This window comes from Hakea prostrata, chromosome 2 (assembly GCF_041222555.1).
Source record: "Hakea prostrata isolate BN-2017 chromosome 2, UWA_Hpros_2, whole genome shotgun sequence".
Taxonomy (NCBI): Eukaryota; Viridiplantae; Streptophyta; class Magnoliopsida; order Proteales; family Proteaceae; genus Hakea; species Hakea prostrata.
This window is the reverse complement of record NC_142601.1, coordinates 64449662-64462987: the sequence shown is the minus strand read 5'-3', so window position 1 is coordinate 64462987 and position 13326 is coordinate 64449662. Positions and strand designations below refer to the sequence as shown.

At 37.3% G+C, this 13326-nt stretch overlaps 3 protein-coding genes across 3 annotated transcripts; 1 reads left to right on the top strand and 2 right to left on the bottom strand.

Annotated features, from left to right (window-relative positions):
• Positions 1-840: 840 nt before the first annotated feature.
• LOC149025700 (Acyl-CoA N-acyltransferases (NAT) superfamily protein) lies at positions 841-1608 on the bottom strand. Its single transcript, XM_089143168.1, has one exon. It carries the CDS (start codon positions 1561-1563, stop codon positions 910-912), a length of 654 nt encoding a protein of 217 aa, XP_088999294.1. The 5' UTR covers positions 1564-1608; the 3' UTR covers positions 841-909.
• Positions 1609-5345: 3737 nt separating this feature from the next.
• On the top strand, positions 5346-7991 carry LOC149025699 (6-phosphogluconate dehydrogenase, decarboxylating 2-like). Its single transcript, XM_089145900.1, has 2 exons — positions 5346-5628; positions 6485-7991. The coding sequence occupies exon 2, from the start codon at positions 6494-6496 to the stop codon at positions 7958-7960; it is 1467 nt and encodes a 488-aa protein (XP_089002026.1). The 5' UTR covers positions 5346-5628; positions 6485-6493; the 3' UTR covers positions 7961-7991.
• A 2500-nt stretch (positions 7992-10491) lies between these two features.
• LOC149025698 (uncharacterized) lies at positions 10492-12311 on the bottom strand. The gene has a single exon (XM_089143167.1). It carries the CDS (start codon positions 11452-11454, stop codon positions 10981-10983), a length of 474 nt encoding a protein of 157 aa, XP_088999293.1. The 5' UTR covers positions 11455-12311; the 3' UTR covers positions 10492-10980.
• Between the last annotated feature and the right edge of the window lie 1015 nt (positions 12312-13326).

The following is a 13326-nucleotide window of genomic DNA, read 5'->3' as shown; positions in this document are numbered from 1 at the left end:
TAAGTCATTTTCATGGGGGAAAAAAAACTCTTATTATTTTAGGACTGAGCATTGTGATTTCAAGACGAGTGACTGGAGGAATTCCGTTATTGAGTTGGCAAGAAAGAGAGAGCACAACCAAAGTCAGAGACTTAATGGTTATATCAAAAACAGTGAAGTCTTTACGTCCTAATGTGTCGTTTTTAAACAATGACTGTGAGACACAATTTAGGCTGGACAAGTAGTGTGGATATCGGTTATTCTTCTCATACAAAATGTTTTGCGGTCTAGCATCAATTTCATTGTCATTAAAAGAGGGGTGCTGTTTATCAGAGCCATACGGAGGCAGGAAGGATCTTGGAAGCCTATTTATGATAGGCATCACCATTCATAAAGGGGTGGGAACCATTACATATACAGAAGATCGAACTCTAATCTCTCCACTAACAAGCATTGGTCATTGCCAACTAAGCTGACTACTTTTAATGATACTCTATAAACATATTACTCGTGCATGGGTTTCATGTCAGAGTCATGTGGGTGCCCCATCATCCCCTTTTCATCAACTAAATATCAACAAATATAATGACAAGGCAGGGTATATTCACCTAGCAAAGCCCATCAAGCACGACTTCAATCGGATTGCAGCAAAGAAAGTTATCATTATCAGATACAAATGACCTAATTTCGCCAAAATTCGAATCTTTGTATACTCAGAACAATGTGCTCCCTAACACTTTCGAAAAGTAAGTGATGGAACTTACATGAAACCCACAACTACTTCAGTATTCTCACATAATGAAATTGATTTTCTTTTACCCAAAAAAGAAACACAATGCTTTGTACCAAAAAAGAGTCAAATAAAAATAATTAAGCAAAACACATTAGGCTCTGCAAAATATATTTGCGTATTAATTATACATATTATTATTATTTACGCTTTTGTTTCCTCGAGTAAACCATGCCACGGATTCCGTCAGGATCGGCGGCGAAACCCAAGGGTCTGTAAAAACCCAAAACCCTAGGCTCCGAATACAAGGCAATATTAGTGATACCCTTCTGCAACAACTCCTCCAGCAACCTCTCCATCACTGCCTTCCCCAAGCCTATCCCCTGAAACGAAGGATCCACCACCACATCCCATATAATGGCGTTGAACACTCCGTCACCGGTGGCTCTGGCAAACGCTACTGGCCTCTGCGTCTTTGAGTACTCCATCCACAGTAGAGTATTAGTGTTCTCCAACGCTACTCGGATCTTCTCTGTGTCGCGCCGAGGAAATCCAACTGCTACAAATATCGAATTGAGGTGGTTCAAGTTGAGCCCTTCCATGGTGTGTTTAAGGAGGAAGCCTCGGGATTCTAATTCTTTGTCAGAGATTGAGAATTTCAATTTGTTGTTACCTGATGTTGGGATTTGAGAAGATGAAGTAGCAGAAACTCTAAGTCTGAGATTGTAATTGTGGTTTTGGGACCTGAGAAGGTGAATGGATGAAGGTGGAGGATTGGATGTGATGCCATGGAGATGCATTCCTTCGTGGTTGGTTTCAGTGAAGAAGGTTGGTTTTTCCTCCTCCTGTTTCATCACATTTTGATTTTAAATTTGTGGTTGCAGTTGACAATTTGGAAAATGTGTGGTTGGGTTTTCATGCACTCGTGGGGTATTTATGTCGATAGATACGAAGATGCCTCAACTCTCTAGGTATCAAGCTTGGCCCATGGGCTTGGGCTTTGAATGAGCAGTTGGACACTGAACCAACGAGCCCTTGGGCTGATTTAGAGTTGAGACTCAGTTGATAGCCTATCGAAAAATAGTTTATAGAAAAAAGAAGAAAAAAAAAATCTCACACACGACGACTATGGTAAAACCAAGGTCCGAAATGTCGGATTATGTCGCCGTGTCGGAGGCTGGCGACACCACCGTCATGGTGACAGCTTTTTGCAGGGTGTCGATGAAAATCTGACCCCTGGTTTCGGAGAGTATTTGGGGTCATTTTGGGTTGAATTTTGATGCGTAGCTTAATTTGAGGCTAATTAATACACTGTGAACATTATTTTGGCCTGAAACATCACTTAATTTAAAGTTTCTGATTGGCACATGTCCGGCTGTATGCAGGCAAAACTGGAAGTTTGGAAACTCATACAAACTAATGTAAACATGTAAAGAGAATACAAATACACAACCAGTGAAGAGAAATAATAAAGTCTACAATTCATTATACGATTATGTTGAGTATGACTCATGCTTTACATTATGTTGCCGACCAACACAGGGCGGTGGGGGTGTGAGGGTAGCGCCCCCGGAGCCTGTAGAGGTCTTACGTCACTTTGGCAAAAATTGAATTAAAAATCAATAAAAAACAAATGATTTTTTTTTTTAAATATGGTGAATTTGGCGATATATCGCCCAAAAACCGGCGATACGCGCAAAAAATGACTTTTTTGCACGGCAATATATTGTCGACGTATTGTAAATGTTGTATCGTTGGGGGGAGTCGTGTCGCCCCCCAATGATAGGGTGATATATCGTCGACACTTTGTACCATGGGTAAAACTGTTTTGTTTCAGGTGATTTTGAAAAATAAATTGAAATTTATGAAAATATTTCTTCAATAAATAGTTTTTGACGCAACAACTATTTGTTGCTGCTAGGTTTCTCGAAATAAAAGTTGATTGCACTATTGCAAGCTAAGTTTAAGTGAAATAGTTTAAGAAAAGTATTCATGAAACTTAGTATTCTAAACATAAGAACTTTGCTAAAACCCAGTTAATGCTGTTTTTTTTGTTTTCAAAAGTAAGTTTTATCAAACGTCTATACAAATATTTTAACTTTCATAAATTATTTTTGAGATTTTTCGACCTAGAAACATTGATGGATTTCAAATGGCTTTTTAATATTTGAGCTTAAATAACTCTTTAATCATTAGTCAATTGTTTCCATAACTGCTCTCTTTTTATTTAGTAGTTGAAAAAGCAGCCTCTTAAACTATATATATTTTTTAAGTGGTTAGCATATTATTTTTAATAAAAAAAATTATATATATATATATATATATATATATTATTATGACATGAATGATGATTCACCCCAAATGGAAATATACATGCATTTATATTTACTCATTAAAACAAGAAGAACAGTCAAGGCAGTGATCATGCCATGTAAAGTCAATGGAGGCAAAATTATTGTTGGAATGTCTTTGCCTGCTCATTATTTAAATCATTCTTTACAAATGCAACTATTGAATTTACCAAATTAACCTTATATATTGAAAAATAGTTATATGCTCGTCTATCAATGTTCATAAGCGTATGAGTTTAATAATATTATAATACCATTTTCATTATTAGATAGCATTAATTTAAAATCACATTTGGTGAGCCGAGGGAAAAGAAAAAGAGAAAGGAAGAAGAAACGATAACAAATACAAGAAAAGATAATTATTTAATTTAAATAAGAATACTGAAACCACTTTTTAAAGGCGGCCTATATTTTTAATATACTTACAGCATTCATTTTGAGAATTTTTTTTGTTTTATTTCATAAACTATTATTTTTAAATACTTTTTATATTCTTGACTTATAAACCTTTGACAACTAATAAAAGGTACCTGATCTGTGCCTGACGTGTAAGTATACCTAGATGTCATAGTTGAATCATAAACATGTACAAGTTCGCCTTCAATTTGTTGAACTGCTCGTCTGTTATTGCGAAGAGTGACATAATCTCCCAAGGAAAGTGTTGGGTTTTAAACTCTCAAATTCGGTAAATAGATAATTAGGGGTTGGATCTTGTACTTGAAGGGGCTCTCCTAATGAATGCTAGGTGAATTATATGATTTAATCATGTGTAATATTATAATTTAGAAATATTTATTTGATTTATTTTAATTTTTATATTAAAAATATTTCAGATGATTGAATCATATAATTCATTGAGCACGAAAGATTTATTTCAAAAAACAGAGCCGAGTACATAGATCTTTTGAAACGTTTCATATTTGGATGAGAGATACGGTACGCACCATGAGGTCCACATTCCATTCATACCAATAATTCAACTCAATCTAAAAGGAAACTGAACAAATTCACTGTATGTAGGAAAAGAAAAGCAAAGAGGTCCCTGATTTATTAGTTGATACTTCTTCTTTTTTTGGGTAATTGAAACTGAAGTGTTCTGGTCACTTAAACACCTAGATAAATTTTTAAGGGATAACTTGTTATATAAGAACGTTAACTTTTATATTCAAGAGAAATTTCTAACTTCAAGGAGATTCAAACTTTTAAAATTTTACTTATGAGTTATGAGATGCTAGTCTTTAATAATTGAACCAATCTTTTGAGGTACAATCTTGATTTTCTCTCATCAAGCCAAACTTGATTGGACCATGATTTAAGATTAACAAATTTAACCTAAGGCCAACCTTCCTTGACATTGACCACGAGAAGAAAAACAGAAAAAGAAAAAGAAAATTTTGAGGACATTTTTTAGTTAATTTATTCATCTCATAAAAATAAAAAATTTGACTTGGCAGACCTTGAGCCTGAGGTTGAAAATTCTCAACTTGAACCTGCCTTCCAAGTTCGAACCAAGACCCTCTTCATGCTCAAGGTCGGTCCACCTAAGGTTAGAAACGTCTGACTATGTCACTGTGTCGGTGGCTAACGACACCACCGACACGATGACATTTTGCCGACATGTCGGCGACTTTGGTAAGGTGTCGATGAAAATTCAACCCTTATTTCGGGGGTATTTAAGGTCGTTTTGGCTTGAATTTTGTTGTGTAGCCTAATTTAAGATCAATAAATATGCTGAGAACATTATTTTGGCCTAAAACATCACTCAATCTGAAAGTTTTTTATTGGCACATGTCCGTCTATATGCGGCCAAACTGAAAGTTTGAAAAACTCATATAAAGTAATGTAAGCATGCAAAGAGAACATAAATACAATTAGTGAAGAAAAGTATTAAAATTTACAATTCATTATACAATTGTTTTGAGTATGGCTCATGCTTCACATTCTATTATTGACGGACATGGGTCTCAATGGGGGTGTGGAGGCAACGCCCCCGGAGCTTGTAGAGGTCCTACTTCACTTTGGCAAAATCGAATGAAATTTTGTCAAATATGGTGGATTTGACGGTATATCACTAACATTTGATATGTGTCGTGTCACTTCCCAGCAACAGAGCGATATATCGCCGACACTTTGTACTCTAGGTCCACCAAGGATCACAAGGCCAAGAGGGTCAAACTTTCACTACTAATTTGGTAAACAAAAATACCCTCGGTGGCCACCTGTTATCCCCATTGGATTTTGACTAATCTGCAGATGTCGTTACTAAACTTAATTATGGTTCAGAAGTAGAAAATGGTTCAGAAGTAGAAATCAGGACTAGGGAGGAAGAGGAAGAGTAGGAAAGCAGGTATTTTCTGGACGAGCTTCTCCAATTGTAGACGTGATTCTGCGCCTTTCTAGAGGCAGTGGGCGTGAGCCGTGAAGGAGATCTTCTCTGGGTCAACGAGCAATTTTGTCGAATTGTTTTTTCTTGGGCGTTGTGTCTCGCTGGCTATATAACCTGGTATCATCAATCAGTTTTGCAGAACCCACTTACCCTTTTGTTTGTTGGGAGTAACAGATTATCGGGTATTTTTCTGAAACTCTTGTAGGTTCTGAGTACATGTTAGGATTCTTTGTATAGATTCCGATTATAGTTGGGATTGAATATTCTCTCTAATTCAATCTGTATGTCTCAGGATTTGATCTTTTTCAATTGTATATGAGAATTATTGAATTGCTTTGTACTGGGTTTTAGTTCTCACCATTGTCGGGTTCCTGTTTTGCTGCAAATGGGTTGAAATTGCACTTATAGTTAACGGATGATGATTTTTATTAAAGAAATTCATTTATGTTGGTTTTTCGTATCAATGGACTTCCATGATTTACTAGGAAAACCCTTGTGGTGTTCCTTACTGATAGGTTCTGTTTGAGTAGCCAGTGGGTCTGTCCTCCAGGAACAATCTTTTCATTGGTTCTTGAAATTTCTTTTTATCGTTATTTTGTCCTTTCAATTTCAATTCAATCGGATGATCACCTTTGAGGGTTTTTTCTTCTTCCCTTTCTCTTCTTCCTGTTTGAGATACCGAAGTTTATTGGATGAATACATTGTTGATCTGTTTCCTGTTTTGAGTTCAATGGGAGAATCAGAATCCAATTGGAGGAAACAAAACTGATTTAGCTGATTGATCCTAGTAAAAGTATATATAATTAGTGCTGTATCTTTCCTTTTTCATGTGTTATTCCCAATAGATTGACGCTGCTTGATATTTGATCGACGGTTATTCATCAATATACACTCTCAGCATCTTGGAAAACTGATTTCCTGTTTATAAGAACAGAAACTAGAATCATTTCTGATATCCGGTTTCTGTTTATTTTTATACCAAATGTCACTGATGAATTACTATCTTACAACACTGATAATCTTGTACTTCTTTCCCAGGCAACAAAAATGGCTGACTCAACCAAACTAACAAGGATAGGCCTTGCGGGTCTTGCTGTCATGGGACAAAACCTTGCCCTCAATATTGCTGAGAAAGGGTTCTCCATTTCTGTTTACAATCGGAGCACCATCAAAGTTGATGAGACTGTTGAGCGAGCCAAAAAGGAGGGAGACCTCCCTTTGTTTGGTTTCCATGATCCTGAAGACTTTGTTAAATCGATCCAGAAACCTCGTGTCATCATCATGCTTGTTAAGGCTGGGGCCCCTGTAGATCAGACCATCAAAACCCTCTCTGTCTACATGGAGAAAGGTGATTGTATTATAGATGGTGGTAATGAGTGGTATGAGAACACAGAGAGGAGAGCAGCAGCCATGACTGAACTAGGCCTGCAATATCTAGGAATGGGAGTTTCAGGAGGTGAAGAGGGAGCCCGACATGGCCCCTCTTTGATGCCTGGAGGGTCCTTTGATGCCTATAAGTCCATTGAGGATATCCTTCTGAAGGTGGCAGCACAGGTCTCTGACAGTGGTCCCTGTGTTACTTATATAGGAGAAGGAGGATCTGGTAATTTTGTCAAGATGGTACACAACGGAATTGAGTATGGTGACATGCAGCTGATTTCAGAAGCATATGATGTCCTAAAAACAGTTGGAAAACTTTCCAATGAGGAACTACATGAGGTCTTTGCTGAGTGGAACAAGGGGGAGCTTCTGAGCTTCTTGATTGAGATCACTGCAGATATTTTTACAATTAAGGACGATAAGGCAGATGGTCATTTGGTTGACAAGGTCTTGGACAAGACTGGAATGAAGGGTACCGGTAAATGGACCGTTCAACAAGCTGCTGATCTATCAATTGCAGCTCCCACAATAGCAGCATCTTTGGATTCAAGGTTCCTCAGTGGACTGAAGGATGAAAGGATTGAAGCTTCCAAGGTTTTTGAAGCAGCTGGTGTTAATGGCATCTTTACTGAGCAAGCTGTTGATAAGCAGCAATTGATTGATGATGTGAGACAAGCTCTTTATGCAGCCAAGATATGTAGTTATGCACAGGGTATGAATCTGATCCGTGCAAAGAGCATTGAGAAGGGCTGGGGCCTGAAGTTGGGCGAGCTAGCCCGTATTTGGAAGGGAGGTTGTATCATCCGTGCTGTCTTCTTGGATCGTATCAAGAAGGCCTATGATAGGAACCCAGAACTCGCAAATCTTCTTGTAGATCCTGAGTTTGCGAAAGAGATTGTTGAGCGACAATCTGCTTGGAGAAGAGTTGTCTCTCTCGCAATCACATCTGGTATAAGCACTCCTGGTATGTCTGTCAGTCTTGCTTATTTTGATACTTACAGGAGGGCGAGGCTTCCAGCCAACTTGGTCCAAGCTCAAAGAGATTATTTTGGAGCTCACACCTATGAGAGGACTGATGTGTCAGGATCCTTCCACACTGAATGGTTCAAGCTTGCAAATCAGTTGAAGAATTAAACTTCTTGCTTCTGGTCTTCAACTTGATCAAGTTATGTCACTAAACCTAATAAGGTTTCCTCGGGATTGAGAAACTGGGCAGAGCTTACTTTTTGTTTGGTGGATACTGTTGAATTGCTTGTATTGATTTTTGTTGTATTTTTGTCTCCATGAGACAATCCTCCTGCGTTTGTGATTCTGTTTTAAGGTTTCAAACCTTTCCAATATAGACCCAAAATAAATTATGTAGAATCTAAACACTGTCCATGTAACATTTGATGAAGAAACTATTGCAAGAACATTTTTTCGTTCTAATTTCTCTCTGAGCATTCTCCCTTACATTTTCTTGAGGACTTTGTGGCAACAACCCTTCTTTGGTTTGTTTGGTGGTTTCAAACAATCATATCATCTTGGATATTTAGTCACTTGATGTAAAAAACTGTCCATAGTTTTTTTCCATATGATATGATTCTCTTTTAAGGTAAAAGTATCTCTGGACCTACGGCATTTAGTACACTACCTAACAATGGATTTTGTTAATAAATTTCTTAGTAAAAAAGGAACAAAATATTCCACTGTGAAGAAGAGAGAAAGAGGAAAAGGGGGTGGGGGGGTGGGGGTGGGGGCATAGGAAATGCTGTTGGTTTGCAATTCAATTTCATGTCTCAAATTGTATGTTTACATTGAACTATTTAGCATACAACCATTTGTCATTTTTGTCACTGTTACATCGGTTTTTCTTCTGTTCTTATGCCCTTTTCCTTAACTCTATGTAAATGATAATTTTAAATTCACATTTGAAACATAATTATGATATTCTCCCTTTCTTTTTCCCTTTATTTTTATCATTGTTAGGGGACTTGTTTCTTCATTGGGATAAAGCTTGTGTTTCTGTTTTCAAGAGTCATATATCAAAACCATGTTCAGTAGTCTGACTGATGATACATTTCTTTGCATCGTAGTTGCACTGTGTCTTGGTTACGCGTTCATCATGTCGATGTATCAAGGAATTTTAGGGGCATAAAAAACTGATCTTTTATGATGTGGTAGTATGCTGAGACCTTTGATAAATGAGCAGAATCCATGGAAAAAGGCAGTCATTATCATTGTTCTAGAGTCCCCTGTTAGTTACCAATTGTTGTAAAATTTGCATCTCCTAATCAACTTTCATGTTATAATCACTTTTCCTTCTCTCTTCTTTCTGTTCGTTCTCTTGAGATTAGCCTGGCTTACCTTCTCAACAAGGTAATTCTGTCACCTAACCAGCTGTTTTTCACTGCCCCAAATCAGGATTTAGAACTAATTTTGTACTGAAGCTGAGGGCTGCCTGTACCTGATATCGTTGTCAGTTGATTGCATTGGAAACAAATGATCCTGAATTGATGAAATTTGATTGTGACCAAATTATTGATATATATATCGAACTGTCTTTGCATTATCAGCTGCTAGTTTCCTTGTCAACTTGGATTTGTTCTTGAACAGATTTTCTATTGTACCAGTTACATGTATTGAATACAGTATCTTCCTGTTGTTATCCACAAGCTTTTTATTGGTTCTTCAGACCTTCTCCAGTTCTAAATATAATTTTCCTGTGTAGATGTAATTGGGTTTTGATGAGCATTTAAGTTGGCCATATGTGGGAACAGGCACTTTCAATGCAATTGATCTCTTGGGGTTTAGACCATGGCCAATTGTTGTTTTATTCTGCAAACAGTAAAATCAATTTTTTTTCTTTATCAGATAAAATTTCAAAGCTATTTCTGAGGTAATTTGAGGTCATTTGTCCCTTTGCATCAGACAAGCTAGGGGTTCTGTATAGCCTCAGATATCCGTATATGCTTCTCAGTGACTTGCAAAGTAAATATACCTTAAGGAAATACTGAAGATCTAAAATTAGCTAAATGGATTGGCTCTAGCTTCAGCGAAATCCAAGGTCTTCAACGTGTGATTGGTCTGATATCATGATTATTGGCGAGGTGATGGATTATAGTAGCTTTTGCTGGAGGATTTAAAAAGAGGAAGAAAAAAAAATTAAGATAGCTTCACGTTGTATTTATCTAGGGTTTCTCTTTGCCAATATTTCACTTTATTTTCCAAAACTTTTGGCAATGAAAAGATTATACTCTTCAAACTTGTCATGTAGAATATCTTGGTAGTGCTATGACAAAGAAACCCAGGACTTCACAAGGGAGAAAGGGTGAACCAACCAATGGCCATCACAGACATAATAGTGTTCATGCAGAAACTCTGCTGCCACGGATTTAGGTTAACCTAAACTCTAGTCTTTACATAATGGTGTTATAATGAAGTGCTTTAGTAGTTGGAATTCACCAACACTGTGAGACACAGAGAGAGAAAGAAATCATAGAATAAGTGAGGAATATCTTCTTTTAGTTGGTGGTTACCCACTTTTGATTCTTAAACCTCTACAGCTCTATTTTGTCTCTTCCAATGAAACCAAAGAATCTTTGCATCTTTATCTTTAGGTGCATTCTTTTTAATTGAAGATGTATTAATTCTATTATAAGTTTATTTTCCATGGTTATCCGTAAGTGAAGTATCAAACCCATAATTACATGTTTATTTCACAGTAAGCGGAGAAGAACTGACATTCTGGGTAGCTCATAATTGTGAGAAAACAAAATCAGAAACTCTGATCAGTAATTCCCTTCAAGTATCCTAGAAAATTAAAGAAACACATCTCTGTTACGAGTTTGACAACATATGAAAGCTTCATATCATCCACACAACAATCAATCACTTCGTCTAGTTCCTGCAAATTATATATGATTTGGTCTACTGATTAGATATCTCATGTTAAGAGAGAGGTTTATGTGCAACTACATAATGAACATAAACAAATTGCATAGATATGATGCGTGTTCTTGTTGAACTGAGCATAATATTTCATGACCCAGCTATCATAAATGGAGAGCCATAGATTATGGTTTCTAGCTTCAGCTTACACATTTGCAAACTTTAATACTTAAAGAGCAACACACACAACCATATCTCAAGGGAAAAATAAGAAACACATATATCTACTTGCCCTTCTCTATCCACCTGCCTTTTCTTACCTTCACACTACTATTGACAGAACTAGTAGCACTATTTGCAATCTCCACCGACTCTTGTTTGATAGGTCTTCTTCCTCTCCTTTCATCCTTTTGCTTCTCCTTCTTCTGCTGCTGCCTGTAAGCTTTGTTATATGCATAGTATTTCTTGTCATCCTCTTCTTCTTCCTTATCATGCTTGAAGTCATTCTTGTCATGGTGTTCACCTTCACCATGGTTGGGACCAGTTGAGGCATCAGAAGTCATGGAGTCATCACTCTCAACAATATTGCGATCCTTGCCATCAGCAGCAGCAGCAGCAGCATCAGCATCAGCATCCTCATGGTCACCTTCTTGAGCAGTATCACCACAGTGCAAAGAAGAAGCAATATAAGTTGTCCATCCAGATTCACTGCTGCAACATTCTTCTGTTCCTCCAAAGAGTTGGGAAGAAGACTCCATTGCTGTATGTAAAGGGAGGAAAGAGAACAATAGAACAAAGTAAAAGAGAGGAGATAACCCAACAAACAAAGAGAATGCAGAACTGAAGCTCTTAAATAGGAAACTAAAGAGCTGTTCGTATTCTCCAAACACCAGTGATGCTGATCACCTTGGAAATCCAATTATATCTTTTAGTATTTCTGAGCCCTCTCGTCAACCAAAAGTAGTTTTCAGAGAAAATAACATAAGAGAGAGAAAGAGGACGAGAAATGCCTATATCACAAAAGCCCACATCATTGAATAGGTAGAGTAAATTCTTCCACCAGGATATCCTAACACCATTAACACTCTGGCTTTTTCTATCAGCAGAAGAAAGCTTTTATATGCAAGAAAACAGATGGAGTGAAACCCATCTGACGAGAAGAATAAAAACCTTCCCCAGATTATTAAAGTAGATGGAAGTGGGTTGCTCACTTGCTCATTAGATTTCATACCTGAAAATTACCATCTTCTTTACTTCTCCCTGTCCTTGTCATAAATATAAAAGCAAGCTTTTAATGCGAAAAACAGATGAGCCCACTTCACAGTATTCCACCACGCTGGAAAAATATATGTAAGACCGACGTGCTTAATTAGGGTAGAAGGGAAAGAACCTATTTCCCTTCCATCTCTTCCAACTTCAAAAGTCTCTGTCATGTCATCAACAAAGTGCAGCCTTTTCCAATGAATTGCAGTGAAGCTTAACTGTGTCTTGGGCTATTTGAAGCTTGATCGGATCAGATCAAGATCAGAAGAGGATGGAAGACATGGAGGTGGTGAGGTGACAAAAGTTTTTATCACTGCTTCTGCAATCTTTTGTCCTTCTTGTATTAGCTGGTTTTCTTGTTTTCTTGTTTTCTACCTTCAAAATAAAAGCAGGCTTGTGTCTTATGTGTCACTAGGGAAAGAAAGAATAATAATGGGTTTCTCAGTCACAATAACTTTCATTTAATATAAATATAAAGGGTTTGACAATAAGAATGTTTATCATGATTACAATTATCACTAGACAACAATATAAGGTAGCTAGCTACCTAGCTGTTTAATTGCTGTACCCAATCTTTACCTTATAATGCTTTAGATCTGTCAATGGTTCGGATCACTGTCTGGATTCTGGATATCCACTTTCAATCTTAATCAGATTAGGGAAGGTGGGTTTTCTTTCTCAATCTCAAGGATGGGCAATCCAACTGGACTTGGCTGGATGTGAGTCATAAATTCCTTGCATGCATATGCCAGATCCCATGGCATCCACAGCCCCACTACAGAAAAGCTAGGGCTCTATTTTTTTGAATTGAATCCCTTAGGCCCATTTGGTTGGAAGCATGAATCCCCAATCAACCAAGGTTTGAATTAAAGATTAACAAATCCAGATCCAAATCTAAGCTTTATTATGGATTAAAGAACATGACTTGCATTAATCTTCAAATAAGCACTTCCCCTTTCCCTGGAATCTTCCCTTGTCATTCTTGTATCCTTTTGTCTTTTTTATCTGTGAAGGGATGAAAGAAAGAGAGGAGTTTTCTTGTTTGTTTTTACTAAGTTCGTTACTAGGGGCCCACAGACCCTTTGGAGATAGGGAGAGAAAGAGTGTAGAGAGCATGGAAGATTAAATTAGATCTCCTATAACTTTAGGCCACTAGAAATTACCTCCAAATGTGCTAGAAGGGCAGTCACAAAACAGGGTAGTTCAAAAGGTTAAAAAGTAGATTAGGGCACACCTTTGCTCATCTTTTTGAGGGCATAATGCTTACTTTTTATCCTATTGCCTCTTGGCTTTTTGTGGGTTAAACAGCTGAAGAGGCTTTTATGTCATTCTTTGCTTCCCTTGAACAGGGATTTTAGTCCAATAGT

Excerpts from the sequence above, each read along its gene's own strand:
- LOC149025700 (XM_089143168.1), bottom strand. The coding sequence starts at position 1,563 with ATGAAACAGGAGGAGGAAAAACCAACCTTCTTCACTGAAACCAACCAC.
- LOC149025699 (XM_089145900.1), top strand. The coding sequence starts at position 6,494 with ATGGCTGACTCAACCAAACTAACAAGGATAGGCCTTGCGGGTCTTGCT.
- LOC149025698 (XM_089143167.1), bottom strand. The coding sequence starts at position 11,454 with ATGGAGTCTTCTTCCCAACTCTTTGGAGGAACAGAAGAATGTTGCAGC.